Raw genomic sequence first — 27,641 nt, 5'->3', positions numbered from 1 at the left:
TTGGAAAATCTGTTTTAAGAACTTGGTATGAGCCAAATTCGTTTCACATCACTAAACACCAAGGGGATTTAATTATCAGGTAATAATAATAGGTTTTCATAATTCCTCTAAAGAAGTTTTCCCAACAATATTTAAGGAGGATTCCCAAAACATTACCAACTAACTATGCAATACTTAAATCTATAGCAGGTCCTCATTATCCAAGGGAAAGTTGGTAATAGAAAGTAGAAAAGGCCACAAAGTGAATCAATTTTAAACTGGGGTAACAGTGTCAATGTAAATAGGGAAAGAAAGATTTGATTACATAAGAATGTTGGAAACAAAACTAAGAAGTATGACATAAACTTATTTTCTTACATTTAGCAAAAATTCATGTCATAAGCTGAAGACAAAAGATATGTATCAAATGTTAGTTTTTCTCTTTTAGGTGAAGGCGTGCCTTTCTGACAAAATTGTGGTAGCACACTCTGATGTATTCATCTTAGGTTTACTTTTGTGATTCAATAGTAATGATTTTCAAAAAATACTCAGGCGTTTTAATTGCTTTAATTAAGACAATTAAAAAGGGTTTTAATTGCCAAGGGTCTCTTTTAATCATTTTACGTTCAAACCATTTTCTTCTGAAGAACACTTAAAACTGTTACATTTACACAGTACTGTTGGGTAAATATACAATAATCAGGACCAACACCTAAGTGTTTACACATGTTAGTTAGTTAATTAATGACACTGGTTAACTATAATGAGAATTTTCTTGTTATGATGACCCTTCCTAACGAACATGGGGAATCAGATAAGGAATACTCAAATAATAATGAACACCAATTATCTTAAATATTGTTAATTATATTTAAGATCAAAGGGCTAAATATTTAACAAAATATACTTACCGTGTATCCAACAGGAGTTTCAAGAGGAGTATTTTGTTTTTGTTGACAACTAACATGATAAAAAGTAAAAAGCAAGTGATGATGGTCAGTTAAAGTAGCAGGGAGTTTAACCTTGATTTCTTCATGAAAATCAGGAGACCTTCATACAAAAACAAAACAAAACATCAATAGTCAGTAATGTGTTCAAAATAAACAATTATTGCATTTGTATGTTTGAGTAATTTTAAAATTAATTTCAGGATTCATGCTTAATTTTTCTTCTAGTCCAAAATATTTTTATTTCCAAGCTCTTAAGTAAAGTAACTAACCCCTACTTCCAGATGAGGGAGCTGCCACTGTTTCTGAAATTTCTCATCCCATTTTTATTAATGGGTTGAGTAATCCTACTATTTGAAAATTCATTAATAGTCACCACCTTGATGCTGAAATCTTCATTAGATTGGAAACTGTATAAGAGAAGAGACTAGGGCAAGGCTTTCTATATTTATAAACCAATTTGGATACATATTACATAGAAAAAAAATAATGAGCTTTTATAAGTGTATATCTTATAACCATACCATAGAAAAACATTTTTCTGTTATAGGAGTACAGCTTCATAGTAAGACTAAATTGTATTATCCTTTTGTTAAAAAAATAAGAAAGAAAGAAAGAAAAAAGGAATCTTTAGACAACTTGGTATCAAGATGGGCTCTCTATGCAATGTCTTATATCTATCATTCCATTGCTAAAGAAATAAATGTTACCTAAACATGGACAGTTGTGTATTGACTGACAGCTTTACAAAAAAAAAAAAAAAAAGGACAAGGAAAAGAGAAAAAAGAAAAGAAAAAATCAGGGAATCCCCACAAATTGCAATGTGCCCCACCATTTAGAAGGGCTCCCAGCTACTAAGGAATACAACAAATATCATATTTGATCAAACCAATGGCACTTGCATCTCAATATTCATTGAGAGTGGGCCCTAAGAGCATTTTTATAAGATAGCATGGCTGCTATTTATGATATAGACCTAAAAGGGATAGAACCTTAGCATCCCCATCTCCCATATTCAGTTAGTATCTCTCTGTTGTATTCAATGAAAATACAGCCAAACCATATACTTCCAACTACCTTTAAAGTGAAGCCCATCCCACCAGTTAGGGATTTTTCTCTGATGCTAAATATGTCAAATATTCTTCCATCTCAAATAAGCCTCAAAAATGCTAACAGGTGTAGATCTGATCACAGAAAAATTAAGTGGCGTAAGGCTTTTAATACCCGTAAGAAAGGTAGCTAATGCTAGCCATCTGAGAATTTGATGACTTTGGTGAATAAAAGATGCTATAGATCTTATTACTGATCTCACTAATCACCACTGAATTATGAGAAAGTTGAATTTACTAGTAATGTTAGACTGTATCATTTTAATTCTACTAATGCTAAGAGCAACAAAATAAAGACCTAGCCACAAACTGAGATACTTTTAGAAAATACAACCTTCTTTATAAATATCTTTTCTGGCTTCTAGTGCTTTAGTTCATTTCTTTCCTGAAATCATATTATGTAAAGGCTCTTATGGAAAATTAAACATCTACAAGTTATTCATCAACAAGTATTTTTAATTACCCACCATTAGGCTAAGCACTGTGTTACTTTTGTGGTGGTTTTAAAGATGAACATAAGAAAAATAACCCTCAAAAATATATAATTCAGTAGAAATATAAGTAAGACACACATATATCAATAGCTATGCTATAAAGCAGGGGTTGGCAAACTATGGCCACAGGCCAAATCCAGTCCACTACTTCATTTGTAAAGCCTACAAACTAAAAATGATTTTTATATTTTTAAGTGCTTAAAAAAATTCAAAAGAATATTTCACTTGAGATATTAAATGAAATTCAAATTTCAGGGTCCATAAATAAAATTTTATTGGAAGACAGCCATGCCCATTTATTTGCAATTTACTGTACATGGCTACTTTTGCACTACAACAGCAAGGTTGAGTAGTTGCAAGAGACCAGATGGCACACAAGGCCTAAAATATATACTATTTGGCCCTTTTTAGAAAAGTTTGCCGACCCCTAGTGTACAGCATATAAGGTTAAGTGCTTCAAGAACAGAGCTGAATTGATTACTTCAAGTTTTAGATCAGGGAACTGTCATTTAGGAAGAGATATATGATATGGGCCTTAAAGTATGAGTAGGAGTTCAATTAGAGGGAACCAGTATTACAACAGAAATAAGATCCAAGAAAGGCCCAGAAACAGGACAGCACAAGATATGCTTGGTAATGAGGCAGAAATACAATCATCAAGATGTAAAAGATGATTGTATATTAGGCAAAATAAGAAGGAAGGCAAGAATGTCTTACATTTTGAGTCAGAGCAACTGGAAAAATCGTAGTACGATTAATCAAAATAAAGAGTCAGACAGCGATTGGCTTAGGAAGAGAGTTGACAACAAATACATGGAAATTGAGAAGGCAGCAGGCACTCGAATGAATACGCCTAAAAGGCCACTGAAAATACACATCTGTATCTCAGAAAGAAGGTTATGAGAGAAAATAAACAGGGGGAGAATATTATAGAAAAAGAAGGATAAAGGCAAAACTTTCGTATTTTGTGTGGAAGGCCTATGTTTTAAAGAAAAAGAAAAATTAGAATAATTACTATTAAAAAAAAGTGTTCAAAGGGATAAAAGGAAACCAAGAGAGGGTCATAAAATAAACATGAGAAAGAAAAGTTTTAAGGAGGGTAAGGAAAAACCATGCTACACAACAGCACTGAAGAAAGACTTTTTTTTTAAGTATAGAAAACAAATTTTGTGGCAATAAGAGATGGAGCCAATGAAACAGAAGACTGATGATGCAAGAAAAGGAATAACTGATGGAGTCACATTCTGAAGAGCCTGGATAAGATCGTTTTGAGAGCAGAGATGAAAAGATCCACACTGAGGAAGGTGTGCGCCATTACCACCTTTGAAACAGAGGAAAGGCAGATCTGCATGGAGACAATTTGAGGTGAAGAGCACAGAAGTTGATAGATCTCAAGTTAGATGGTCTCAATCAACTTCATAAAGTAGGAACACTAGAGTTAAAGCAAACAGAAAAGAAGTAGGAGCTAGAGAAAGGGGAAGAAAAGCTTACAATAGCTACTGCCAAATGGGAGAGAAGGTAAAAAATTGACGACAAAAAAATTTACCAAAGAACAGAGGGGCCAAAAGAAGATAAAATGCGATAAAATAAATTACTGTAGCCCCATCATATGATAAAATAACATCAATTTGTGGCAGCCCTGATTGGCACAATTTTGTGTTTTTTCTCCAATAGCATTCGATAATCAAAACAAAAGAAGGGGGAGAGGGAGGTGAAGGAGGGGGATGGGGAGGGAGGGCAGGAGGAAGAGGAGGAGGGGAAAGAAAGCAGAAGTTAAAGTTTATCCAGAGTTAACAATCAATTCCCAAAGAAGTAAAAGGGAAAGTCACTGAGTCGAAGATTTATTGGATGTTGCACCAATTTAACTGACTAATGAGTACAAACTTAGTAAAGAGTTAAGTAAAACTACAAAGTGTCAGGTGAAAATAACAGGGAAAGACCAAAGGACCAGAGGCCATAATGATAATCAATAACAATATAATAAAAATGAAAGGATCAGAGAATTTGACAGAAAAGATGTTTTGTGCATAAAGTCTTATATTTGAGATGTCTACGGAGAGAATGTGCATCTACAGGTTGAAAATTATAACTTTGATGTCAGCTGTCTTGAATTTGCACATCCAGTGCAGCAAAGCATTTGGTAAACACACTAACGTGAGTGCTAACAATGCCACTGAGAAGTGAGAAACTTTGAAAGAAATATTTGAATTCAGTACCTGTTATGATATACTACGGCTGTATAGGCTTCCTTTGAAAATTCTGAACAGCTAGATTTACCAAAGATTACCTGTAACAAATAACAGCATGTTGAAACTTTGTTGTAATAAATGCTGGATGTTTCAAATCTATGTAAGAATTTGTCTGATTTAATAACTGAGAACAATGGGCAAAATAAGCCCAATGAAGAACAATGTGCCTATACGTTCAATTGCTTAACTGTAAATTTCTTTTCAACTACAGACCCATCTGACATTCAAACATTCAAAAAGTTTCTATCCATTATATTTATATCTATTGGGCAATAAGGTACATTTCTTTCCTTTTTCTTAAAGAAGGTAAAGAATTCATTTTAAAATCTAGATGTAGCACATTATTTGGAATTTACATAAGAAATATGATCCTAGAATGGTGGCATATATCTACTATATAAATTGGTAGATTCTCCACTAAAACAAGAGTCATTCTGAACGTCAAATATAAATTATTTATAAATGATATTAAAATACCCTAATTTAGGTCAAGCTATGTACCCTTTAACTTCCAGTACTCCCTGCAAGCTACTCTACAATGGAAGAGGAGCTCCATTCTTATATTCTTACTTATGTGTTTGTTTTTTTTCAAATCCACCACATTAAAAAAAAATACACTACTACTACAATACTTTGGAGAAGGTTTAGAGGTAAAATAATTCAGTCTTGTATATCTGCCTCTCAAATTCTACCAAGCAATACTATGGTTAATTAGGGCAGCAGATTACATAAATGGCTTAATGATGTCAAGGTCATAGCTATGATTACTATGTGACAGGCTTACAATGTTATCTAGTCATAGATTAAACTTCTAAGTCTGGCCAGTCATCTCTACACATGCATGAATAGGTATGTGGACACGTCATCACACTTCTATCACACAACTGGTAAAACAACTCAAAGTTTACTCCTTATACAAAAGGGTTAAGTTGCACCATCCTTAAATAAAAAGAACATAACAGATATCTGTGTTTCTTTTTGCAACATTTCAAGCAGGTCCTTTTATTTTAAGGGTATGCAAAAGTGTAATAATTATGACTCTCCTGTATATGTCTAATTTCATCAATTTCTAAGACTACCTTACTATGTTTTTATAAAAATGCTGTTCCAGTGCCAAAATTATGAAGTTTATGATTTTATCATATCAACATTGTATGATCAAAAAATTATCTTAAGATTCATTTGGACAGTCTTCATTTTTAAAAAAATAAGCAAATATAATGTGTCTGTGTTTATACATTATTTCAAACCAGCCACTCACATAAACATAAAAGCATTATATTTTCATATCACTAATAATACACAAGAGAAAGGAATGCAGTACCTTTTTTTCCCTCTGAGAAGCTATTGTTTTTCAAAAAGTAACTTATTTTGATAACATGCAATGATATAAAGTGAAAAGTGTTCCTTTGACCATTTAACATGTATTTTTAATCATTCATCAACATAGACTGAGCATCAATTATGCCAAGCACTATGACAGGCAAGATACAGATATGAGTAAGACATGGTCCTTGCCCTCAAGGAGCTCACAGTCTAGTGGTTGAGATAAAGAAACAAGCATATAACCATAAAATGAAACAGCCCATAAAAAAAGTGAGAAGACACTAAGGTAGCACCAAATGAAGGAGTGGTATAACTGCCCATATGGCTGGATGCAGCTGGGGCTCTGTAGAGGAGGCTATATGTATGCTAAGACAAGGAAGAGTTTGTTAGGCAAAAAAATAAAAACAAATTATTTTACATATACTACATTTGTCATAAGCTCAAATTCATATGGCCATTCACATATAGGATAACAGAGCCATCTATTTTCACAATCCAGCATCTTTTCATTGACTATGATTAGTACATTCATTCCTTCGGCAAAAATGAAGAGCTAGTAAAAAGCATGAAATGCTCATTCCAAATCTCAAAAATAAATTCTACATTTATTGAACAAATATTTATTCAGCATGTATTACATGCAAGGATCTGGAACAGCTGCCATAGAAGAATACAAAGATGAATAATTTGTGCTTGCTGCTATCAAGATCTATAAATGTTGATGAAACTGAGGCTACAGTGGAAAGGAAAATATATAGTTTTCTTAGTAAGTATTGTAGAAAATCAAAAGAACTTGATTCAAATAACTGCCATAGAAGGCTAAAATAAAACTCTGTAAACAGTGCACCTGTTCTTAGCGCATTTTCATTCCACTAGGGTTCTTTCAGAGGTTGAACATCTACAGTGATAGATGTGCTCCTACTCCATAAATTGAAAATCTACTTTCATGGAACCTGAATTTACTAGTGTCCCACAAATCCTAAATGACAATGTGGGCAGTCAAGAACCTCCCCAATCTAGCCTCAATCTACTATTCCTGACTTATCTTGCATTGCTCTGGCTCACTGGCAACTCACCACTCTACCTCTGTTGAAGGACATTCTCCAACTTGAATTGCTCTCCTTTCCCCACAGTCTAGACAGATCCACTGCTATGAACATTTTAACCACCTTTGAGGCATTCTCTCCTTCCTCTGAACACCTATACCTTTGAAACCCTATACTACCAATCTTCTAATAATTAGCACATACCTTGGTTATCAATATTGGCTGCAAAATGTAATCCCTTGGGGAGATTTAAAAATACTGATATCTGCCTGGTATCCCACCCCAGAGATTATAATGTAATTGGAATGGGATTGTCTGGGCATTGGTATTTTTAAAAGCTCCCCAAGTGAGTGTAAAATGCAGCCAAAGTTAAGAACTACTGCCAGAGTTTCTCAACAAAGATGGTAAGAACCATGCAAATTAGAATCACCTGGGGGGCATTTTCAAACTATACCACAACCCCATAATACTACCCACCACTTTCCACCTCCCTTACCTGGCCTTTCATTCTAAAGGCCGGGAATCAGCATCACAGATGGAAGCGTAGAGAAGAGGTATCTGCTCTGTTAAGAGTACCCTAGGTGATTCTGATCTGGCCCTCTTCTGAAGTTCATTATTTTAAAATTTTATGTATTCTGAATATCCTCTAGATTATGTCTTATTCATCTTTGTATCTCTGGGAGTGCCTAGCATATACCAAGTCCTCAATAAATAAGACTTCAAATAAACTCATTACTACCTGTACAGGAAGTAATGAAGTCAGAAATTTTGTTTGCAAGATCACATTCATTTCCAGTTCAGAGCTGCCAACCAAGTGATTACCTTCCCTGCCCCCAAAAAGGTCTATTTGAACCGTATATGAAGAATAGAAAATGTAAAGAACATTTCTTACCGGCATGGCATTGCTAGGATCCTCCCCATACATAAACTGGACTTTAACTGTTATATTTCTGGCAGAACCTTGACGGTTGGCAAAATTGAGACTCTGAGGGTATATGTAGAGAAGGTTTCTGTGAAGGCAATAGTATACATGATAGTGAATACATATCTAAAAACACTATGTATCACTACTACACACCACAAAAGAAACAGATGAACAAATATTGAATTATTAGCATTTGCTAGACACTATGCTATTTTCACATACAATGTTTGATTTGATCCTTAGAGCAGTCATTCAAACAGACAGCAATCAAATATACCCCCCTTTTGCAGATGAACTGAGGCCCAGAAAAGTTAAGAGATTTTCACATACAATCAAATAAGTGGCAAAGCCGAAATGAGAATACAGTTCAGTCAGACTTAAAAATGCATGTTCTTTCCTCTAGAAGAGGCTACTGGGAAATAAACAAGTATGAACAGAAACATTATTAAGAAGTTAAAAGACAGTTCTAATATTATCTTAGTTTCTCCAAGCAGATATAAATAGGATGACATTTAGAAATCAGGCTTTTTGTATAAATGTGATCAAGGTTTTAAGAGGTATAATATTCTACATTATTATTCAAAAACACATATGATAATACGGTATGTATAACAGTATTAGGTAGTTACTATGAGAAAATCACATACTACTCTACAATTATTCGACTTCATGTCCAGTTGCATCTTACACAGCTTTAATAGTCCCTGCTGCCAACACAAAGATGAGAAATAATTCAAGGAAAGGCACCAAAAGAGAGGGCTTAAAAAAAAAAAAAGAAAAAAAAATTGAGAGTTACTTTACCTGAAAACTAGTGTTTGCTCAGAGCTGATGAACAAGACTTCAAGCATAATAAAACCCTCCTCATCAACTGCTAGGACAATGAAAATAGGTCTAAATTTTCTAGAAGGTGGTAGAGCAATATAGGAATTTTAAATGAACATACCCTTTGACCCAACAAACCCACCTCTAGTCTAAGGAGAGAACTGCACATACGTACAAATGGGTGTGTTCAAAGAAATTCATGACATTTTTTAATATTAGGAAATAATTATAAAGAAACATGTTCATCAGTACTGGACTAATTAATTAAATTAAGATATATTATAAGAAGAATACATTTCAGAGTCCCAAAAAATGACAATATGCAGCAGTATTTATTAATGCAGAAAGAGATACCCAGCATGTTGGATGAAAAAAAGGTTGCAGGGCAGGATGTATAGTGGCATTAACCTACTTATGGAAAACTGTGAAGAAATAATGGCTGAAAACTTCTCTAATTTGAGGAAGGAAACAGACATCCAGATCCAGGAAATTCAGAGAGTCCCAAATAAGATGAACTCAAAGAGACCCACACCAAGGCACATTATTATTAAAATGTCAAAAGTTAAAAACAAGAAGATAAAAAGAGGTAAAATATATCACACATCTAATGGCACAGAAATACCTATAAACAAGACCATTTCAAAACAATGCTGTGTTGTGAGAGAAGTATGCAGAAGCTATGGGAGGAACACACAGGTACTTAGTTGATCATGGAGAAGTCTTTTCATCTACTCCCTTTGCAATACATTTGTTGAAGAATTATTGATATTTTTGTGTAGATTTTTCCAGAGGCTGGATTTTACTAACTGCACACTGTAGTGACATTTAACATGTTCCTCTGTGTTTTCTATGAATTGAGAGTTGAATCTAGAACCTTGGTCAAATTTTGGTGGCAAGATCACTTCATAAATGGTACTGTGTCCTTCTATCAGGAGGAAAATGTTTGGTTGTTGTTTCATTTTTTGTGCAATTAGTAGACAATGATGACCAATGCCTAAATCCATTAACTCATTAAGGATTGCCAAAAGGTGATATTCTATCATTGCTTCTTTATTTAACAGCTGGAATATCTCTATGGAGAGCACTTTTCCTTATCTACTATTTGCTTTGCCAGTGAGCCATTATATGAGAGGCAAGAATAAATGCTTGATTCTTTTCCATTAGCTGCCAGTTTTCAAAATAATCAGTTGGTACATTACATTCCTCTAAAAGGGATCAATTGTGTCTTTTTTTTTACAGCATCACTTATAAACTCATGGACCAAACATATTAACGGGTTTCAATATTTTGCAGTTATTATCTTTATTGGTGTTCAAATTGTACCATCTTTGACAGGTGAAAAGGTCGATTCAAACTGGCTCATGATTCCTTTTGATTCAGTCATAATAGTCTTTGACGGCTTCTTACTATCTGTTACGAGAAGACCTTCCAGGCTCTTCTTGTACACTTTCTTCCCAAACCTGGAATCAGCCATTTCTCCAAGGAGTTGGGGTTTTTGAATGGGTAATGTTTTCCCAGGCCACTCATTGTGGGTTATTCATTGTTTCTAGGCCTTTTAAAGTTGAAAGAGTTAGGGGAAAATGCTTTTAACATGAAATATATCCTGAGTTCATAGTGATAATCCAAATTCAAATTCAAGAATACAAGGTTTTTATTCATTCTTTTCTATCTTGCACCTATATATCATTTTTCCTGTGCTGAGAACCATTCTCAAGGACATCAACTATGAGAGAACTAAAATATCACTTAATTACTCTCATTGTGTATTATTCCAACAAAGGAGTCTTAAGGAACTTGAAGATTATGTGGTCATCCAGAAGAGGATGAGCCTACAAAGACTGATAAGGCACCCACAAAGAAACAGAAGGAAAACCATGGAAGTACAGTGGCAAGGAAGCCCAAGGAAGAAATTACAAGCAGAATTATGAGTTAAGTGTCAAATACTATTCACAGACCAAATAAGGTAAGAAATGAAAAATGTCAACTGAATTTAGCAACTTCAAAGTCACTGGAAATCTCAGGCTGAAAACAGACAAAAGTAGGTTTAAAGAGTAAGTAGGAGGTAAGAAAATGAAATAAGTGAAATTCTGAAGAGTGTAGCTGAGAATGGGAGAAAGATAATGCAAGAGTTGGAGACAGAACATAGGGATTTGGGAAGCTTTTTAAGATTGGAAAGGTTTAAGTTTGATTAAATCCTAATGAAAAGAATTTAGTTGAGACAGAGTTTGCATACACTAGAACAAGAATGTAATGATTCCTGAAATGGTGGGAGAGAACAGGATCCAAAGCACATGATAACAGATCGGCCTTCATTATGTTTATAATGCCTCATTGTGACATTTATTGAGTATGCAGTATACTAGATACTGAGAATATAGAGATAAAAGACAAAGTTCTTGACTTCATAGAACTCACAGTCTGGAGGGAGAATAAGACAGGCATACTTGCAGTATGATAAATGCTATGAACATAGAATGTCACTGGGGCCCACAAGAGGACTTGAAACTAAAGAATCTGCCCATAAATTTCAGTGAGAAATTTTCAAGTACGATAGACATGCAAAACACACAGAAAAGCAAAACACATCATGCCTTCCCCCACCCCTCAATTTCCGCATTTGGATTACTACTGTTTTAGCTTTGTGGATATGGACATAACTGGCCCCTTCCCATCTTTCGAGTCTTAGAAAGCCTCACTTTACCTCCCCACGTAACATCACTTTGTTATCCCATTCACAACTCTTAAATAATCTGCTTAAGATAATCCTAAATTATCTTGTTTGTTTGTACATTATTTCTTGTTTATGTATCTCCTTAAATAAAGCCCAAATTCCATGAGGGCAAGGACCTTACGAATCTAGTTAACTGCTATATTTCCAGTGCCTAGAATAGTTCCTCATATGAATAAATGATTGATTGAATGAATGAATAGTACAGAACTCACATAATATTTTAGTTACTTAACTCTTCTGGAGTTTGAATTTTCATATGAAATGCGAATTAACTGAACATTAAGCTATGCTTGATTTCTAATATAAGCAATACAATTTTAAATTCAACTTGTCTATGAAGGTGAAAGGCATGCATTTAGCCTAGACCCTTTTTCATTTGACTGCTAACTCCACTAATAAATTTCCACATAAACCCAGTAAGTCTTTACCGTGCATTTATAATACTCCTTCAGAGGAATTTTAAATCAGCAGAGAGAAGGTAGATCAATGAAAAGTGTTGAGTTGCTGAGATAGCTGACTGACCTTTTTTAAGGCTGAATTCATATTTCACCACTTCCTCAAAACAAATTCCAGATTAAATCAAAGTTTTAAATAATAAAAATAAAACCATGAAAGTACTAGAAAACCTTTAAAGAGACCATATTTTATAGGTGACGAAGGCATTTCTGAGCACGAGCCACAAAAAATCATAAAAGACAAATTTTAAAGCCTCTACAGAGCAGGGGATACCATAAACACAAGTGGAAGACAAAGGACAAATTGGAAGAACACTGTTTGCTACACACATGACAAAGAGTTAGTATCCATCACATGTGAATAATTCCTAAAATTATTCAGAAAGAGACAAACAAAAAAGGGGTGGGGAGTTTGATGGGGGGAGGGAGACTCAGATAATTCTCAGGTAATTCACAAAGAGAGCAAGACAGACAGCAAAATAAACTAGATATATGTGCCTACTAGGTTTATCAATATTTTTTGTCTTTGTCAATTTAAAGCATTGGTAAAAATTCATGGGAAAAGAGGAACTCTCATATACTCTTGGTAGGGATATAAATTGGCACAATTCTTTTAAAGGATAATCTGACAAGAGAAATCTACTTTGAAAGTTAACATCTATGAACTTATCATATGAAAATATGTATACACAAACATAAACACCTTTTCTATGCATATTGTTTGTAATCAGAAAATTGCAAGCAACTGAAATGATCATTGACAGGCAGATGATTAAATTAAAGTGCATCCATATAATAAAAGATTGTGCAGCCATTTAAAAGGATATGGTATAGGCACTCATATGAAAATAAATTTTAAAATGTTATGGTCTTGAATCAATTTATATGTATAACACAAGCTATATATAACACACTCCCATTTGTGTTAAAAAAAAAAATTACATTTAGGCAGTCATCCAAGGGAACTGGTATGATAGACCCCAAAATGTTAACAGGGAAGAGTCAGGATTTTTATTTTTTATAGGTTTTTCAAATATCTGAGTTTCCACGATAAATACTTTCAACATAACAAATTAACATTTATTAATAGTGAACATGAGAAAAAAGCTAAGATAAACAAAATGATTCCTTCGAAAGTCACTCATCTTCTGGACCTCTGCTGTCCAATAATATGGTCTAGTGAGACCATATGGTCTAGTGAGACCATAAAATACATACTAGATTTGGATTAAACAAAACATACTATTAAAATTAATTTCACTTGTTTCTTTTCAGTTTTTTACACATATAGCTCACACTATATTTCCATTGGACAGTGCTGTTCTGGACAAAGAGAGGAAAAGGGAGCTAACGTATTGATATTACTCTGGCATTATTCTTTAGTTACTATAAATATTTCTATTTATAAATATGCTTTTCTCAGTTACTTTTAGAATCTTTCTACAGAATATATTAATTCAAAAACAAATGACCACAGTTTAAAAGGAAGAAATTACTAGTGATACTATATTCAACAGACTCCAATGCCTTGTGTTTTATTTGGAACTCAAATCTCCATAAGATTGCACAACCTGGGGGAGGATAAGGGACTTTGCTTTGCTTGGAATTTAAACAAAGCTCCCAAATGTCCTAAAATTCTATGCAGCTAAGAAATTTTGTATATTAGTTCTTTGAAACTAGGAATTCTTAAATTAGGTCTTAATTTTGCTTAGTTTCTTATTTTCTTTGGCATAAAAATTTTAAGTTTTTACTGGTTACATCTTATCAGAGTTCTATTTATACAGGCACAAGTTCAAGCAAAGATTAGATTCTGCCTTTAACAATGTGTACTCAGACAGGGGGCATTAAAAGGTAGATGTAAAAATCATTTACAAAATTACTACTTTCATTACATTTCCCATGTTGACACTCTTCCACAGCTTATAATTAGGCAAATTATTCATTTTAATTATATTAACTAACATGTCAAACTATGGTAAGAAAAAAAATTATCCAGATATTTCTACCCAGAAACAATATATACTATAAACCAAGAATATGCAACCGCTGCCTCTAATCTATCTTTTTGTGTTACATGTGAGGAAATATATAAATTGTGCAAAAAGTGTCAATACTCCAGCAGAGTAACCAAATAGAAGGAAATTCCTTCACACAGCCTTTCTTTGGTATTAGTGTCCAGTTACTTTCACGCACTGGAAGGGACTACTTTTCAAATTCCTTTCTCTGAAAAGAACCTCCTATATCAAAAAGGTGTATCTATTATATGCAAATTTTGTGTTTGAAAAACTCCCATGTTAAGACTTTATCATTATCTTACTCATTCAATAAAAATGTATGGTTTCTCCAGCATGTTAGGCATTGTACTAAAGTGCTATACAGGATATAAATTTAAAACAGATATAGATCTTACCAATGAACAGCTTATAGTACAATAGAGACAAGAAGCTGGCCCATCTCCATTCCCCCTCAACTAGAAAATGGATGAAATATCAGGGTCAATAGTTTTAAGCCAGAAAAGTAGACAGTTTAGTTAGAAGTTTCGAAATATGCCCTTCAGGACCAATGATCACAACACTAACATATCTCTTTTAAAAAGAGGGAGGAAATTCAAATTTCTTCATTAGTTCAACATACACTTCTATAATTCCATAACATGTACCAGTGGTAAAGGTAAGATGAAAATGAAGAATAAGGAAAAATATTTTGTTTTTCTTCTTCATTAGTGGAAGTATTAGTATATTTTTATCTACTTGCATTCTATATTTCTCTTACAAACAGAAATATTTATGTGGTTCTGTATTGGACACTTAGAAAAAGTATATACAGGCTAAACAAAAGACATAATTCCTTGTACTTATCAAGGTCCAAGAGACCAAAACTCAGAAAACCCAGACTCTAGCAAAACTTCCCAATTTATGTCATCTTAACATAAGACTAGATAATATTTACCAATAAAATATTACAGCAATATTACATAAGTGCATTGCCTTTTTAATTACAAAAGAATACTAATATATAATACTGTGTAATGTTTACTAAACACTAGGTAGTGCTCTAAGTGCTTTAAAATATTTTGTCTTTATATAATTCTATAGAGTAGATATTATCTTCACTTGATAGACAAGAAAACAGAGGTCAGAAAAGCTAAGTAATTTCACAGAGCTGAAGAACAGCACAGCCAGGATTCCAATTCATCCAGTCTCTCTCCAGAATCAAACTCTTAGCCACTGTGGTTTACTACATCTACTGCAACTGTTCTATCCAAAAGCCCTTAATCCTAAATCACCAAAAGAAAGGGTCTCTGTTTTACTCCAGGAAGAAGCATTTCTAAGAATAAATTTGGAAATGATAAATTTTGTAAAGTTTTGCTTGATAATTTACCATATAAACTGAAATTCATTATGTTAAAACTTTTCCCTTTGCAAAAAGAGCTATTGCATTTATGAAAAATTTCATTTAGATAGGGCTAATCACACACACATACACACACACAAATTAAAAGGTAATTTCATGGATATAATAACTAACATTTTGAGTACTTCCTATTTGCCAGACACTGTTCTAAGTACTTTACACATATTACTTCTTTTGCTTCTCCTTAAGTATGTACCAAAAAAAAATACCCAACTTACAGAAGAGGAGACTGAGGTGTGGAAAGGTTAAGTAACTTATCTAAGGCAGGATAGCTAGATCTGGCTTCTGGACCAGACCATAATCTGATTCCAAAGACCACACTCTTAACAATTTTACTATATTAATTTGTCAAGATAAGGCATTTTAAAAGTATTTATTATTTTCTCAAAAACAGTTCTTAATATGAACACTCAAGAAAAATAATCACTTATAATTTAACTGAAACATTTAGTATTTTTCCTTTTAACACTAAGTTAGAAGCACAGGGGAACATTATTTTTAATCATACTATTAATTTTTTGGTTTTGTTAAATTTAGATCATGAATATTGTTACCAAGCACACAAACTTTAGAAAAACTTATAATGGGCAAATAGTTTCTGACATTTTAAGTATTGGGTTGGCCAAAAAGTGCCTTTGGTTCATAAAAAAAAATAAAAGACACATTCTTCATTTTCACCAAGAACTTTATTGAACAATGTATTCACTCTTTTGTTCCACTACCTTCTGCCATTTTTAGGTAACTTCATAATTCCATCTTCCCAACTTTTTATCTTTTTGAGTGAAGAACTGTTCCAGGTGCCCTTTACAGTCTTCCAGGGGATTGAAATTTTTTCCATTAAGAGAATTCTGTAAAGACCAAAATAAATGGAAATCCAAAGGTGCAATGTCTGGTGAATACAGTGGATGAATCAGAACCCCCCAGCCAAGCTTAACAGTTTTTGCCTGGTCATCAAAGAAACATACAGTCTTGCGTTATCCTGATGGAATATTATGCGTTTTCTGTTGACTAATTCTGGATGCTTTTTGTTGAGTGCTGCTTTCAGTTGGTCTAACTGGGAGCAGTACTTGCTGGAGTTAATCGTTTGGTTTTCCGGAAGGAGCTCATAATAGAGGATTCCCTTCCAATCCCACCATATACACAACATCACCTTCTTTGGATGAAGACCAGCCTTTGCTGTGGTTGGTAGTGGTTTATTTTGCTTGTCCCATGATCTCTTCCATTCCACATTATTGTACAGTATCCACTTTTCATTGCCCATCACAATGTTTTAAATACGGAACATTTCCATTACATTTCAGTAGAGAAGCACATGCAGAAATACAGTCAAGAAGGTTGTTTTTCACTTAACTTATGTCATCAAAGCGATGAACATAACCAAGCCAGTGCAAATGATTTTCAACGCTTGATTTGGATATTTTGAGTATGTCAGCTATCTCCTGTGTGGTATAAGGTTGATTGTTCTCAATAATGTCTCGATTTGATCGCTACCAACTTCAACTGGTCTACCCGACAGTGCAGCATCGTCCAGTGAGAAATCTCCAGCACAAAACTTCGCAAACTACTTTTGACATGTTCGATCAGTCACAGCACCTTCTCCATATACTGCACAAGTCTTTTTATGCATTTCAGCTGCATTTTTACCTTTCTTGAAATAATAAAGCATAATATGCCAAAATGTTGCTTTTTCTTCCATCTTCAATATTAAAATGGCTATGCAAAAATTCACCAATTTTGTAAGTCTTTTTTTAAATGCACACTGATATGACAGCTATCACATACAATCTAACAAAATTGTTTTGAATGAAGTTAAAGACAACTACGCGCTACTAGAGCCATCTTATGGAAAAAAAAGAACAAACCTTTCTTTTGGTCAACCCAATATTTAATTCTGGTTGACCTTAGAAAACCACATAATCTATTGGTCTTACAGTGGGCACACGGAAAAGAGGAGGCTAGAACATAGAGACATAGACTATAACAGAGAAAAAGGATGAAATATATTTTAATGTATGGGATTTTGTGAAAATATACAAATATGATTTAGATAGATTATCTGAAGCAAAAAGATATACTAACAAATAATTACAATGACAAATAATAAGGAATATATAATCATATGTTAGCTTATACAGAGTACCATGGGAATGCAGCATTAACACCACCTGCAGATGTGGAGGAAGGCTTCACAGAGAAGGCATTTTTTTTTAATCGATCACTGTTTCCAAAAAAACTAAAATACAATTTGGGAAGTGTATACTTAATTCATTAATTTTTCCTCAACTTTAATGATGAATTTATCAGTCAAAAGAATTTGGTATTTACTTGTAAATCTCTTTAAAAATCATGATAAATTAAAATGAGCTTTTAAAAACAGGTAGATCTCATAACACTGAAACTGCAGTTTATAATACAGCAAAATTAAATACAATAACCATTTTAAATGACCTATTAAATTCTTTGTTCATTTCTTTGACTTCATTTAGCATTGATCTAACTCAATGTGGAAGGTTACATTCATACAAGTTTAAACAGCTTAATGATTAACTATATTCACCTGCCAACCTTACTGTTTATGCGGCAAATAGTGTTATATAGAGAGTTCAGAAGTCTAGGTATGCTTGCAGGAAAAAAAAACGAATTCCAAATCATTTTAAAGTGAATAATTAGGATAAAAATGTACCCTATTAAGCTCTTTCTTTTTATTGCTCCTCTAGTTATTTCTTCCAGAATTGACCAAGATTATTCATCATTTGATTCTGTATCTCCAGAGCCAAAATCAAGATTTGCTATGTTAGATGATGTAAAAATTTTAGCCAATGGCCTACTTCAGTTAGGACATGGTCTTAAAGACTTTGTTCATAAGACTAAGGGCCAAATTAATGACATATTTCAAAAACTCAACATATTTGATCAGTCTTTTTATGACTTATCACTGCAAACCAACGAAATCAAAGAAGAAGAAAAGGAACTTAGAAGAACTACATCCAGACTGCAAGTCAAAAATGAAGAAGTAAAGAACATGTCACTTGAACTCAACTCAAAGCTTGAAAGTCTCCTTGAAGAAAAAATTCTACTTCAACAAAAAGTGAGATACCTGGAGGACCAATTAACCAATTTAATTAAAAATCAACCTGAAATTCAGGAACACCCGGAAATAACTTCACTCAAAGTAAGTATAAAACAAAGAGGGTTCATGATTATGTTTTCAATGTGGATCTTTTTAAAAAAATATTTTAAAACATGCTACTTGAAATACTTTGTTGAACTGTTGAAACACTTTATTTTTCTCATGAAAAAAAGACTCCAGGAAATAAATTTTCCCATTATAATTTCAAGTTGGTTTTTGTTTCCCTAACATTATTTATGAAAATAACTAAACTTTGCATTTCAGATGAAAATTACAAGACAGTTAAGCAATGAAATTTAGAACACTAAATTATTATACTATTGCAAATTACTGGAGGCAAGTAAAAAGCTAAAGGAATATAACTTGTATAACTATTCTCCCATCTTTAAAATGTATAAAAGTAATACAGTTAATGGAAACGATATTAAAATATTGGTTTTTTTTTCATTTAATTGAAGTAGTTTAAAGTTCAGGAAATCAGATTTTAGAGATGGTACATTTTAAATAAAACACAAAAACTCAAGTATGTACTATGTGAAAGAGGAATACAAGGGGAAAAGGTTTGCCAATATCATTTTTCTAATCCAGTATTAGTTTAAAAAATTAGATTGTGATAGTGTTATAGGAAATAAAAAGTCTAATTTAACAAAAAAGAAAGAAACTTCTAACCAACCTATAATCTATGTCCAGACTTTTGTAGAACAGCAAGATAATAGCATCAAAGATCTTCTTCAGATCGTGGAAGAACAATACAGACAATTAAATCAACAACACAGTCAAATAAAAGAAATTGAAAATCAGGTAAGTCAATATTTTAATAGTATGTCCAATCTTTTACATAAAATTTAGGTTTATGAAAACACTGGACCCTAAAATTATTTAAAATAATTATAGTTGGATAGTGAATAAAAGGATCACCTCAGCATGATCATTAGGTTTGCAGGCTCTGAAGCTAATAAACTACCTGGGGTTGAATTCTGGCTCTAAAACTTTTGTGTGACCTTGAATAAATTACTTAACCCCTTCTCAGTTTCCTAATGTACTCTATGTAGATAATAAAAGAATCTGTCTTACAAGACTGTTGTGAGAAAAAAAGAATTAATTCATGCAAAGTACATCCTCAACATAGCAGCCAAAGAGATTCAGTTAAAATTTAAATTAGACTCTCTCTCTCTTTGTTCAACACCGCACAATGGCTTCCGGTCTCACTCGTAGTGGCCCATAAGACCCAGATGACTCTTAATCATCTCACTGACTTCATCTCCTGTACTCTAGTCATACTGGCTTTTTACTGTTACACAAACACATCAATCAGGCCGCTATCTCAGGGTCTTTGCCCTTGTTGCTCTCTGTCTGGAATGCTCTTCACCCTGGTATCTGCATGGGCCCACTCTTAATCACTTTAGGTCTTTCTCAAATACAAATTTCTCAAAGAAGCCTTCCCAGATAACTTAATCATAAATTATAATCCCCCAGGTGCCACCTATTCTTTTGCTTCTTACCTATTTGGCCTCTTGCCTTACCTCCCAATCCACCTTATACTCTAGACAAACTGGAATATTCACAGTCATGTGTCAGAGCTGGGTCAGAACACAGATGGGCTAACTCCTAGGTCAGTGACCTGTCCTCTACACCATGATCCCATATTCATGTTTAATTCCATTCAATGTGGATATTTATGTACATTCTAATAAACAAACTAGACAAAAACTCAACAAGAAAAAAAAAGAAAGAAATTATAATCCCCTACACCCATGCTTGAAACCTGCTACCTCCTTCATTACTCTCTTTTCTTCCTTAACACTTATCCCTATTTAACATAATACATATTTGAGTTATTTATCTTGTCTGTCCCTGCACTAGAATGTAAGCTCCATAAGTACAGAAAGTTTCTTCTATTTTTTAAAATTGCTATAGCTCCAAAATATAGAACTCTGTCTGACACATAGTAGGCACTTAATAAATACATGTTAATAAAGGTAATGTCACATTTAGCACAAAGAAGTCAATAAAAACTTACTATGATTAATATTATTATTAGAAGCTATATGTCTAATAATTAAAGTTTAATATCCAACAATATAATTAATCTACAATGTAAATAACTGGCTAGGTGAGCAAGGTAGATACGTGTTTGGAATAAAGCTATGACAAAATCTAAGATTTCCAATAAACAGTACTATAGTTCAAAAATATTAATTAGTAATAATACTACTAAACAGCTGTTCAAGAGAGTTTCAAAAATAATACAGACCTGAAGAAACTGGTATATAAAAAAAATAGATGCCCAGAACTATAAAACAAATATTACCAATTTCCACCAAACAAACACATTATGTTTCAGTAATTTTATGACTCATAATTTTAGTAGGTTATTTTTGCTAACTGTCTGAAAAGGGGTTTTTGCCAGCTAGTTTTGATTTCCATAATTTCCTTCTTACTATATGCTATTTTTCTAATTCTTTTCCTATATCTTTTATAATGAGTAAATGAACCTGCTCACAAAAGCAAAATGTCACTATTATAAAATAATATACATTCTGTCTAATAATAAAATGTATGAAGAATTCAACAATGAATTCTAAGTTGGAAGAAGCCTTAAATCATCTGACCCAACTTATTCAAATTTAAATTAAGAAACCAAAACTGTAAAGTTAAGTTACTATAAGATCACAGTTACTTAGTAGAAAAGACTAACATCCAGTAAGTGAACTTTACAATGGATCTTTATGCATTATATCCTAGGAAATGCCATTTATGCTGACATCAAAAAACTAACACTAATAACACATTATGTACTCTGCTCTTCTCAACCCATCAATAAGAAAAGCTATCGGTCAATAAACTGCAAACCCAGCACAACAGACAATGCAATATTGAATATATTAAAAGTACACAAATAAAACTGCCTATTTGTTACCTTTACAAATATGATTACATGTCAAAAACTATCAAGAAAGCAGCCTTGTTCAAATTATGTGCTAGGTCTTAAGACCTGCAACTGAGAATTATGAAATTTAAAATCTGCCTGTGTCACTGAACAGAATATATATTACATTCATATAAATAAATAGAACATATTAAAATATTCTAAGTAAAGTCTCTGCCTTTGATCTTATTGTTTTCTGATCAATTTCTGTTTTTTGCCTTGTCTTTCTCTATTTTTTTGAACTCTTTATGTGCCTGATTAAATATTTTGAGAACAGCAAGTCTGTATAATATGTATAGCATTGCTTATCCCTCTTAACATCGAAAACAATAACATATTATGAACTCAGATTTCCCCTAATTGTATATTCAGTACCATTTTTTAAAGTAGATTTATATTCTTTTATCAGTTAAGAAGAACTGGTGTTCAAGAATCCACAGAAAATTCTCTTTCTTCTAAACCAAGAGCACCAAGAACTACTCCCTCTCTTCACTTGAATGAAACAAAAAATGTAGAACATGATGGTAAGATAATTTGGTGGGTTTCCTTCTTGAAACTAATATCGTCAAATTGTTCTTCTTTGATATTTCCATCAAAAATCTCTATTCTCAGGGCCTGTTCTAGACTAACTAAAAGAGAATAAAGAGATAAATCCAACAAATATAATGTGTCAACCTAAATTGGATCCTGGTGATTTTTTTAAACCCTATAAAACATTAAGACAATCAGGGAAATATAAATACAGACTTGATATTAGATAATATAAAATTATTATTAACTTTCTTAGATGTAATGATGGTATTATAGTTACGTAAGAGAATAATCTCATGTTTAAGAGATGGATGCCAAAATATCTAAGGGGTTAAGGGGCATGATGTTTGCAAATTCCTTTCAAATAGCACAGCAAAATACATATTTGTATGTATTTGTGTTTATAAAGCAAATACGGCAAAATGTTAACAACTGTTGAATACAGATGAAAAGATTATGGCATCCTCTTCAATGTTTCTACTTTCCATAAGAAAAACAAAAAAGAGGGGGAACAAAGTCTCCATTCCTACCCAAGCTTTAAAAAAAGATATAGTTTGAAAACACATTTATTTTTAATGTAATTCATAGAGGAAAAAAGTTCTCTGTTAGTTTCCTCTATGTACGTTCACTCTTTCCTCATGTATCTGTTGACTACCTGCTATGCACCAAGCACTATACTAACATCTCATATGTGGTATTTTATTTATGTTTTTCCTAGATCTAAGGGAAAAAAGTGTTTAAAATTCTAATTTTGCCACTTTTCTTAAAAATAAATCAGTTTGGTAATAACTATTTTGATATTCTTTGTAAAACATGCCATCTAATAAAAACGCTTTAGCATAAAGTACCTTTTCAATAACACATTACTGAAAAAGACTGAAGGCTACAGTCACCACAATTCCATAAAATGTCAAGTAAAATCTCAAGCTCTAAAGATATCATTCTTTATTACTGTATCTTACCTAATAACATTTTGTTGATTCTAGACATTCCTGCTGATTGTACCATCATTTATAATAGAGGTGAACATACAAGTGGCATCTATTCCATTAGACCCAGCAACTCTCAAGTTTTCAACGTCTACTGTGATGTTACATCAGGTAAAACGAGCCTAAGAGAAACTAGACAGTAGCTAGCTCAGGTTACTCACTACCTATTAGTAAGGCTAATCCTGTTATTTTTGTTCTGAATACATATAAAATGAAATATATATATCACAAGTAGTTATACAGATCTAGTACTTATATTTGTCTTGTTTATGTATTTACTCAGGCATTTACTCAATATTCTCCATCTTTTTCTATAAAATAATCTAAAATGACCTTTGTCAATAAGTTTATTAAGACAAATTCATTAGTTGCCCTTCACTTAACTTCTTGGGCTCATAATAAATAATAAAATGTTATTACCATAACAACATTAATAACTACCTTGTACAGCCACCAATTAAAACCAAACAAAAAACCGCATTTTGTTACAACTATCAGCATCAGTCTACTGAAAATAAACAATCTGTTCATTATATTCAGGTAGTTCATGGACATTAATTCAACACCGAATAGATGGATCACAAAACTTCAATGAAACCTGGGAAAACTACAAATATGGTTTTGGGAGGCTTGATGGTAAGCTGACTTCATTCACTGGTTAACTTAAAAATATTTATTAAGAGCCTATTACAGACTGGGCATTAGAAATACAATGAATGAGGAACACTCCCAGCCTTCATATAAATTATTAACAAATAACTACACATTTGTAAGTACTGAACTTATTACAAGTGTCTTTATTTGAATTATACTTTTCACAATTACATGTCTGTTCTATGTATACGTATCACAATTTAATTGGATGGCTTCTAATTATCATAATTATAATTATCAAAGATAAATTTGATTAAGGGCTAAGTGCTTCAAATAAGTGCTAAACGCTATGAATGGGCTACAAAGAAAACCATCCTTATCACTGGTCATTCTACTTTCTTATTAACATTTTAGATATTAACTATTTGGAAGTTGGAAGGCACAAGGAAGCTGTCAGATGTACAGTACAAAATGTTTAGATTTCAATTATTTAAATATGATAAATGTATACTATACAATGTGTGGTTTAAAATAAATTTAGTTTAATTCAATGTAAATGATTATATTTTGATCACAAAATAAGGTAAAAAACAAAATAAGCAAAATAAAAATAAATGACAGAGGTTTAAAATCCAAAAAGCACATTATAAAAATCCATGAGTGATGTACATGTACTCATTAATAAAGTGGATAACATCCATTATTATATCGAATTTTTAAACATTCAGTACTACTTGATCATTTAAACAATTCTGTATTCAAACTACCAGTTAAATCCCTAACTAAAAGGTAGAATGAGTGATACGTTTTGTAGCTCCAAATCTTCTTCTGAGAGAATCTAGAGTACTCACTTATTTCTGCAAGAAAGTAAGCCATTTGTATTTTGCAATTCTTAAAATGAAATCTACAAATTCAACAGCAGTAAGGAAATTTTGACTTTTTTTCCTTAAATGCTTTAATAAAAGGGATAATTAAAGAGAGAGTAATTGTGATAATCAGAGATATCTATTTGTATTTACAATATGTTATATTTTTAATTCCAAATAAAATTTTTTAATTATAGAGAAAAGTTATTAAAAATTATGCTTTTTAATTTAAAGTGTTTTTTTAATTTATTTCCTTCTTTTTCTACAAAGAAAACATATATATCAAGCAAATGTCAAAGGCCAAAATTATATTTGAGGAAAATTACATTATTATACAAGTCTCTGGAAATACTTAACAAATCTCTTGATAGTATATTCATATTAATAAACAGCTGACAGTAAAGCCAGTACATATAAGGACCCAGAAGTTAGATAATATTTTACCAATGACTAGCCCTAAAAGTACTTATAATAGTCTAACACGTTTCACCTGTGAAATATGCCTGATAATATCCATTTTAGAAAGGATAATCAGACTTTAGGTAGGCCTATTACTATTTTAACACTTGTTGTATTTTAACACCTATTACTATTTTAACATAACTATCTTCAATAAAATTGTTTTAAAAAGAAATATTTTACGAGACTGTAAAATAACCAAGGGATTCAAGACTAAAACATCTAATCTACTTACACCAAAGAAAAAAGAACACTCTCAAAAAAAATAGTTGCTGCCTAATCTGCAGTTAACAATCCACAGATTTTTACAACTTTTCTTTTCAGGAGAATTTTGGTTGGGTCTAGAGAAGATATACTCCCTAGTAAAGCAATCTAAATATATCTTACGAATTGAGCTAGAAGATTGGAAAGACAACAAGCATTATATTGAATATTCTTTTCACTTGGGAGATCATGAAACCAACTATACACTACATCTAGTTGAGATTGCTGGCAATGTCCCCAACGCACTCCCGGAACACAAAGATTTGACGTTTTCTACTTGGGATCACAAAGCAAAAGGACACTTCAATTGTCCAGAAAGTAATTCAGGTAACCTGTTCCTAATATAAATACTTTATTTTCAAAGTTTCAAAATATCTTCCCAAAGTAATAGATAATATCTTTCAATGTCAGACAACTCTTTAAAATCTGAATCCACTATAAACATTTTCTCTATAGGTAAACGTCTCAACGTAAGTGCTAACTTGATTCTAGTTTGAGTACGTATTTTACCTCTAACCTTTCTCAGATATTTTATTTTTGGTCAGGTATATGAGACTTGTATAAATTCTTTTAAATTGGAATATATGTATACAACACTGTTATATTTATAAGAAATGAAGATATACTCACTGGAGAAATATAATAACAGTAACTACGTATGAGCTTGTATCTATTAAACTGCGTATCTATCCTTTTTAGGAGGTTGGTGGTGCCATGATGTATGTGGGGAAAACAACCTAAATGGTAAATATAACAAGCCAAAAGCAAAGACTAAGCCAGAGAGGAGAAGAGGAATATGCTGGAAGTCTCAAAATGGAAGGTTATACTCTATCAAATCAACCAAAATGTTGATCCGCCCAACAGATTCAGAAAATTCTGAATGAACTGAGGCAATTTAAAAAGCCAATAAATTAAACATTAAACTCATCCGAAATTACTGTGGTTTAAAAATCTGGTATTAAATCCCTAATAGAAGGCTTTAGAAATAAATTCTTTATATTAAAGCCACTACCAACTTAATATTAAACATATCATCACATCACCTCAAAGAACACCATTTACCTTTCTCAGTCAAAATTCTTATGATCATTTATTCATATATTTTGTGATGTGCGAATCAATTTTAGATGGTCACAATCTGAATTGTAACCAATGGGTGAATTTTCAAATAACCTTTCTAAATAAAAAACTTACAAAGAGACTTTTATTTTCAAAGTTATCATGTGAGCTAATTTTACAACTTCCTCAGTTTAAAAACTACTTTTCTTGCTAAAATTCTAAACTTGAATAACTATAAAGGACTAATAATTGTACATTTCTTAAATGCTGTAATATTAATTTCAAAACTAAAATTCAGTCAGTTCAGAGTACATGTGAAAATCGATAATATGAACCTTAAAACCGATACTTCATTTTGCTACAAAATAATCTGGAGTAAATGTTTGGTATGCTTTGTTTATGAAGCCAAATGAAGCAGGATGAAATACTGTACTGAAATAGATTCACAGTCTTATATACAGTAGATCATAACTGCTAAGTCATATTGACTTTAAATATCAAGTACTGCTGTAGCTTAACTTGTTTGTTAACTTATCTGTACTGTATACATATTTTAACACTTAATATTGTGAAAACAAATAATTTTAAAGGGATCTTGTCAGAATACAATAAGAATGAATGTATTGGTGGCATCAACTTAAAGTTTTATCATTTATTCCCCCTGAACACAGTGTGAGTCTAATACTTATGTGTAGGTTTTCAAACAATTAAGAATCCTAACAAGTAACTAAATGTTTAAATAGTCTGAGAGATGTTCATGTATGTTTCCAAATTCAATAAAGACTCAGTCCCCTAAATTATAGAAATTTTAATTCTTGTAGCTTTTTTTTTTTGGCTGTGCCACAGCATGCGGAATCTTAGTTCCCCGACCAGGCATCAAACCCGTGCCCTCTGCAGTGGAGGCATGGAGTCAGGGAAGTCCAATTCTTGCAGTTTTTATTGACATCCAAGAGAAGTATGATTATGTTATTTCTAATTTAAATAATTTAAATTCTAAATCCTCAAGAATTATTAGAGGATATTTTGACCATAGTATCACTTGTCAGTATTTATTTTTAAATATGTTTTTAAAGAAACTACCAAGGAGAAATAAAGTCTTGAATTAAATCCAATTTTTAAAGGTTAGTGCCCAAGCTATACAGTGACTCACATTAGTCAATAAATATTCAGCATTCTGTATGTTAAATTATCCAATATATGTCATATATATTTTTACTGTATGACACATGCAAATATGGATGATCTATGTGGATCCTACATAAATACTTTGTTCCAAAAAATACAAAAGAATAAAGGCAAGAGTAGGTTTTCTTTTTTTCAGAA

The 27,641-nt window shown here is 32.3% G+C and overlaps 2 protein-coding genes across 5 annotated transcripts in view; one reads left to right on the top strand and one right to left on the bottom strand.

The window, feature by feature from the left end:
- DOCK7 (dedicator of cytokinesis 7) overlaps positions 1 to 27,641 on the bottom strand; it is a 208,485-nt gene that overhangs the window by 110,062 nt on the left and 70,782 nt on the right. For all 4 annotated transcript variants that reach the window (XM_082679929.1, XM_082679930.1, XM_082679931.1 and 1 more), the window contains exons 15-17: positions 8,043 to 8,160; positions 4,746 to 4,816; positions 891 to 1,029 (exon numbers count right to left, since the gene is read on the bottom strand). In XM_082679929.1, the coding sequence (XP_082536055.1) occupies positions 891 to 1,029; positions 4,746 to 4,816; positions 8,043 to 8,160 (328 nt within the window). The remainder of the gene's footprint in view (positions 1 to 890; positions 1,030 to 4,745; positions 4,817 to 8,042; positions 8,161 to 27,641) is intronic.
- Positions 18,112 to 26,186, top strand: ANGPTL3 (angiopoietin like 3). The gene is made up of 7 exons (XM_082679966.1): positions 18,112 to 18,669; positions 19,318 to 19,428; positions 21,966 to 22,080; positions 23,074 to 23,187; positions 23,617 to 23,712; positions 25,320 to 25,586; positions 25,959 to 26,186. Exons 1-7 carry the CDS (start codon positions 18,175 to 18,177, stop codon positions 26,141 to 26,143), a joined length of 1,383 nt encoding a protein of 460 aa, XP_082536092.1. The 5' UTR covers positions 18,112 to 18,174; the 3' UTR covers positions 26,144 to 26,186.

The sequence above is a fragment of the Grampus griseus genome (genome assembly GCF_964374135.1).
Source record: "Grampus griseus genome assembly, chromosome: 1".
Taxonomy (NCBI): Eukaryota; Metazoa; Chordata; class Mammalia; order Artiodactyla; family Delphinidae; genus Grampus; species Grampus griseus.
The sequence above is the reverse complement of the archived record's forward strand: the minus strand, read 5'-3'. Positions and strand labels throughout refer to the sequence as shown.